The 6,613-nt window shown below is 35.4% G+C and overlaps 1 protein-coding gene across 1 annotated transcript; it reads right to left on the bottom strand.

Moving 5' to 3' along the window:
- Positions 1-533: 533 nt before the first annotated feature.
- LOC113496648 (general odorant-binding protein 83a-like) lies at positions 534-3,328 on the bottom strand. The gene is made up of 5 exons (XM_026875926.1): positions 2,831-3,328; positions 1,623-1,698; positions 1,184-1,272; positions 896-998; positions 534-803 (listed from the first exon to the last, which is right to left on the bottom strand). The coding sequence occupies exons 1-5, from the start codon at positions 2,897-2,899 to the stop codon at positions 598-600; spliced, it is 543 nt and encodes a 180-aa protein (XP_026731727.1). The 5' UTR covers positions 2,900-3,328; the 3' UTR covers positions 534-597.
- Between the last annotated feature and the right edge of the window lie 3,285 nt (positions 3,329-6,613).

Genomic DNA, 6,613 nt, shown 5'->3' with positions numbered 1-6,613 from the left:
TAGTGTTAGAGCACAATATTCTTTTACCATTTCTGTCGAAAGAGTTTAGAGAAAATAAAAGGCCAGTGTAATACACTTAGTTAACTTTATTTCTATAATCGCAATCCCTCGCCAGTTGCTTGCTCACAGCTTAGAATAAGAAGTATAGCTGAAAATGAATTGGACGAGTTAAAGTTGAAAATTAGTCGAGTAACCTTTTAATAACACAATTAATTACTATTACCTGCCGATGTATTATATGGACTTATCGCCATGACATTTCAAGGTAATAAAAAATCGAACTACCACAAATTCAAAATAAAAGGGAAGACAAATATAATTTGCACCAAAATCAGATATAAGAAAGAAGTTAGAAGACTAATATTTTACAGAGAATTTGTACTAATTATAGGCTGCAAATTCTCAACTTCCAGTTTTAAATTTAAGGTAAAAGCACCGCAAAAGCATCTAATTATTATATTAAAAGAGCTCAGTAGCTACATGCCTCGGGCTTGTCTTCGGTATGAGATTATTTTCTTTTTCAATTACTGAGCTCTCAGAGACGGTAAATAATGAATTATTAAATCTTGTCTTAACTAGCATCTCCGATAGTAATACTTAAGTAAAGCTTTTATAATTATGTTTTGTTTTTATTAACTGCAACCAATCATTGTCTCTTGTGATGTGGAAGAAAAGAGTCTGCAAGTGGTCTGTTTTGGCCAAAAATAACATATTATGTCCAGTGTTACTTACTGCGGGATCTTTATCGTAAGAACATTTGTGCACGTCAAATGCTCTTTGACATTTATCTTTGTCCGGTGTATCTTTAAAGAGAATATTAATAAAATGTTATTACAAAATCTGTAGAAATACCTATCACTATCTTAAAATCGAATACACAAAAAAAATAACTTACCGAGGTGTTTACATCCAAATATCATGTTAGAAGTTCTGTCGTAGTATTCATCTGGGATCAAACTGACCAACAAATCATAGTCCACTACATCATTCTCGTCAACCTAAATAAAAAAACAATAGTTTAAAACAAATTCTGTATTTAGTTACGTTAAACGCCGCATCTGTGTACATGTTTAAATGCAAAGCAAACAAATTGAATTAAAAATAAATTAAATGTCTGTTTGTATCTAATTTCGTGTTCACGGCAAGGGTGAAGAGAGAAACAAACAAAAGGCAGATAACTCACGAGACTCGCTTCCTCCATCAGGCAAAACATATAGCACTTCAATTTCACGTCCTCCTTAAATATGCCGTTTTCGCAATTCGTTATATCCTCTGGGGGCAAGTAAGAATAAAGACTCTTTAATGTACGCAAACATGAGACATTGTATTTCAAAACAATGCTAGTGGAATAAACACAGAACATTCGCATGGAAAAAATATAGAGTACAGCATACGTAGATTATTACTAAGTTATGGTATTAGATTTGAAAAGTATTTGAATTATGTAGTAAAGTATGAAGTGTTTTATAAGTAGTTGTAAATAGTAAAGTGTAAGGTGCCCTTGTCTGTTCGTGTATAAGCCTATGGTAGCAGGCTCAGAGCTTAGCCGCGCCGATTGCTCCGCGTCATTCGCATGCTAACATAGAACAAAGGAGGAATAAAATTTTCTTTTGAACACTTACCCTCGGCAACCCCTGTTTTACTGACACACTCGTCGTGAACAGTTTGTATTATTTCTTTGATTTCGTCACTGAACACCTGAAATTGAAATATAGTTATTATAGTGGCTTATTGAATACTTCTTGCTTACTGACCTACTTTTGGTGTTACAACTGAAAAACACCGTTAAATCCTCAAAAAAACAACATGTTATTCTTAAAACCAGAGATTGGATGTCTCCAATAAGAAAAATAATGATACTTAACATTTTTTTATGACTGCATTTAGCAAAATGTACATAAACCAATAAGTAATTACAGTTTGTCACATCAAATCAAATCATTACATTTTTTGAATTATTAAGTGTAGTGGCTGAGACCGCGGAGAGTCCCCGGCCTCTTGATCTACGCGACTACCTTTGAGAACAACGTGGGGGAAATAAGTCGTTTCAATATTAAAAATGAGATAACATTCTCAAAGAAAATATTAAGTCGCTGTTCCCCCGAGTCCAACCCGATGCGCATCAACTTGTATCATAATGTTAAATATTAATTTAAATGGTACGAGACTGTCTCCATTGTACTTGTGGATTTACCGTATACGTTCATGAAACCCTAGTGGAGTTACATATTATTAGCTTTTGATTATATTACTTACAAAATATACAGTTAATACATTCTATACTAGACTAGGTAGACTGCATGTTTAATAAAAACTATGGTAAAAAAAAAGAGATAATTTTCATTTTCAAGAAAAAATCGTATGCCAATCTCCACATCACTTGCCGTCATTTAATATCTATTCTTCAGAACGTATGTAATTAGAGCTAATATAAAAACAAACGTGATCGTGTAAGTCGTGGAGTCAGGACCGCAGGCCCGACGGACGGCTGCGGCGCTCGCGATGCATTACATATTCTTATTCGACGACGTTGAGCAATAGTGTCGCGAGTCGTGCGCCGACATCCATCCATCAGTCGGGAGATGCGACTCCGCAACCCACACACTTCATAAACTTACACAAAGGACAAATTTCCCGACAGGAACCAACAAGTAAATTTTAAATTAGATTACAATCTATGCCGAGTTACTCATTCATACATGGTGGTAAGAAATTAAGCCCATAATGAAATTTAAAACCTTAATTGAATAAAGCAGAACGTATCATAACTATATACCTACATTTAAAACTATAGTTGAACATTAAGGTTATTAAGATTAAGGCAGCTTACCGGCTTGTCTTTGCCGCCATTAGCATAAGCGACCAATATGAGTAAGAAGGGCAGCGTCCCCGTGAACATGGCGGCCGCTGCCTTCACGCCACTGGACTCCCGGCGCAACTAACTTGTCTTATATTACCGCGAACTCCACCCCAACTAAATCACACGGTTAAGGCGGTAGTTATCCAAAGCCAGCAATTAACGCGTTAGAGGTGTTACGCTGCAGTACAAGCGGTAATCATGAGGCGGAAACTTTTCCTACCATGAATGAGTAAGCAACTAGCTAAATACACGTTGCAACTCAGCCTTAAGATAACTTATTAGGTATTCTATTCAGCCTGAAGAGCTGTAACTATCAAACAAACTTTCTTTAATATAGTAAACTTATTGGCTAAAGTATTTTTTTCGAGCGTGGTGTATATTTTTAGCAAACACATTTTTAATTTAATAGAAAAATTGCTATAATTACAATGAAAAATCTTTCAGCCACCTTCCAACTCCAAGGTACTTACTATTAAACATTCGCACATATTAATGTCAACAACAATTCCAGTAGTTCATGTCTCCAAAAAGCTCGCAGTATAATCATAAAAGATAGAACTTTTAAGCGCCAGTTAAAGCAATGAGTACCCACATGAGCTTGGTTAACTCATCGTTTAACTCTCATGGTAAACTGGATTAATGGTTAATTAGCATCCTCATATTTTTTCTGTCATGAAATTAATAAACAATTACCTTTTTTGCATTTGGAACATTAATTTGGCCCTGATAGTTAATTTCCCAAATAATTAAAAACATGTCTACAACACATATAATGCAAAAGCGACTACCATTTTAGCACTTTAATAAAATACTAGCACATACACAGAACCCGATAACATTGGCTCGTGGAGAATATATTCTGATAATGATTGAATAACAGATGTAATTAATAACATGTTAGTGGCAACCGTGCCACAACTCATTGACTAGTTATCAAATAATAATAATAGGCTACAGCCATATATTAGTTAACACGCAGTTGTTCTCCTTGAACACCTGTATACATCTCCAGCTACTTATTAAGTATATCAGCATGACAACATTTTATTTTCATGCACATATGGTATGAACTTAAAGTTACTCTGATGATGATGAAAAAATACCTTAATACAAACGTACTTAAAAATTTTACTTAAAACTTGTTTGCAATCTTTCAAAATTTATTTATCCATTTTTTGATAAGAAACAATCCCCACACTAAAGAAATTAATCTCCATCGCAAGAGGTTTCAAAAAGATTCAAGTTACATGCTTAAAATTTCGACAAAGACGTGGCACTATTATGCACGGTACCAATTAGCCCCATCGTGATAATAGTTTCCGAACGGGTAACAACGATAATTCAGTTTGAACCAACCAAGAGTGACAGCTTTCCTCGAGTCATTTTCCAACTTTGTAACAATCTTTCATTGTTTTCGCCGTGAACAATGAATAGAGCTTACGTGTTTCTGTTCACCCTCGTCCATTGTACTCTGCACAATAATAATTATAAAATGAATGTCATAATTTGCAATGTTCGCCGGTAAGGCGGCCTGGCGATATCAGTCTAATGATTATTAATGGTTTCAAAACAGCTTGTGTAGTTACCGCTTAACTTGTAATGCGAGGTCATCGAACATAAATTGTTTTTGCTTTGATAGTTATAAGTAATCAGAAACTTCGACTGAATAGGTTTCAGGTATCAAAATATGGTTTACGTTACTACTTTAATAATTATTCTGTTAGTATGGACCCGTCACATATAATATCTAGAGTCTGTGTAACGAGTAGCTGATCCATAGTCTGTGGAACAACGTTTTCCCAATATTCGATTCTCTTCCACGCATTTATACCTATGCCGTGTTCAATCGACATGAAAAATCCATTAGAGTTGTTTGCGTCGGCAACTGGGCCGATAGGCGTCGCCAGTGACCGTGCCTAAGAGGATTTGTTGCTTCCCCGTCGGCTGCATCATGCATCTGTGCATTCGTTAGCTGTGCATGCGCATTCCGACAATTCAATACAATGGCCTTTCATTCCGGGGAATTTTGTTAAAACAGTGTCAACTGCTGTAACGTGTTCCGGTGACCGTGCAGGATCTTATTGATCCCATTAGTCTATTCTGATTTTTTTTTTTTTTAAAGTTTCGTCCAGTAGATTGTAGAATGTTTTAAACCAATTTTGGAATCTATTTACTAATAATAAATAGTTTTGAATTGTCACCTTTTCTTCATAAAACTTTAGATAAGTAATTAATAATTGTAATAGCTATTCATTGACCGATACCTCACCGTATTCTGATATTTTAACTTTAGCAATTATAAGTTTTTCCCTAACCGTCTCTCGAACGATTTCAATTGATATAGAGCAAACTAACTCGTAAATCAGGAATAGACAAACTTTTGGGCACACAAACAAGAGTTCCAAACTTAAAACGCAAATTACTTAGCGCACCGTAGCGTAAATATACTAGGTCTTTGACTTATCGTAACATTTTAGACTATTCGATATGCCAAACACATTTCCAAAAACGTTCTCTCGTAAAATTCAGATATACGTCCTGGCAAAACTGTTGACTAGTTTTGGTAGGAAACTTTTTACAATATTTCTATTGTATGTAAACTCGTCTGACTATTGCTGACTCGGGGTAACAAGTAAACTTTCGCATACTACTCGTAGAGGCGCGCTCACGAGCGTGGCGCACCGAAGTTTGAGCGCCGAGCGCCCAGCTGAGATAAGAGCTCGTCGTGTGCACGCGTCAACAGCGCCCCTAATAACTTACCTTGTTAATGAAACACATTCCGCGAATTATTGAAATACGTGATATCAAATTTTATGAATGACCACAAACAGGAACGTAAATCTGTCTCCATTGTGAAAAAATATTTAAAACTATATAGGTACCTAATAATACCAGCCTTTGACCATTAGAAGGATGTGAGCATTCATCACCATACTAGCTCACTGCAAATTGACGATAGTTTAAAAAATAATACCACACACAAATACCCATTGCAACAAAGACAGAGATATATTCCGAATATTAATGTTACAATGTTGTAGAGCTACCAAGTTGAACCAATAAATTCGTACTGCTGGGCCTCTAGACGACGCGGACCAACCGAGAAAGAGCAATTCGATTGTCTTCCGACCCCTGCACCCTCTGACAATAAACGTCAGCACACGGCAGCTTTCAGCGCCTAATTGTTAAATTAAGGTCAATACTTCCTATCTACTACCAGTAAACTGCTATCTAGATACAACATAGGCATAATTTAGCCGCATTTTAAAATCTTATTTACACTGGCTTTTAAATAAATATGAATCTATTTAATTTGGGTTAAAAGCAAACTGAAAAAATATATGTAAAGAAACATTTAATAAAGCTTTGATAGTTAAAAAACGTTCAAAAGCAAGTCAGACTCGCTGCACTGAGGGTTCAGTACTGATCCGCTCAAATCAATTTAATTGTCATCCAACAGTTTTATGACCGTAACAATCATCGTCTTTAATATATTTTAATATTAATTATTTGTTTTATATTATATTAGTATTTCTTGCTACACGACAACAGAAAAACATCATCTGTAAAAATTACAACTGTATAGATTTCACCTTTCTTGAGATGCAGCCTGGTGACAAACGGACGGACAGACAGAGGTTCCTCAGTAATAAGGTACAGTTGTTACCCTTTAGGTACGGAACCCTATAAAATTACTTTGGTAAAATATGGACATCATTAATTTGTAAAGCAATAATCATTTGAAGATAGTGA

This window comes from Trichoplusia ni, chromosome 8, assembly GCF_003590095.1.
Source record: "Trichoplusia ni isolate ovarian cell line Hi5 chromosome 8, tn1, whole genome shotgun sequence".
Classification (NCBI taxonomy): Eukaryota; Metazoa; Arthropoda; class Insecta; order Lepidoptera; family Noctuidae; genus Trichoplusia; species Trichoplusia ni.
The sequence above is the reverse complement of the archived record's forward strand: the minus strand, read 5'-3'. Positions and strand labels throughout refer to the sequence as shown.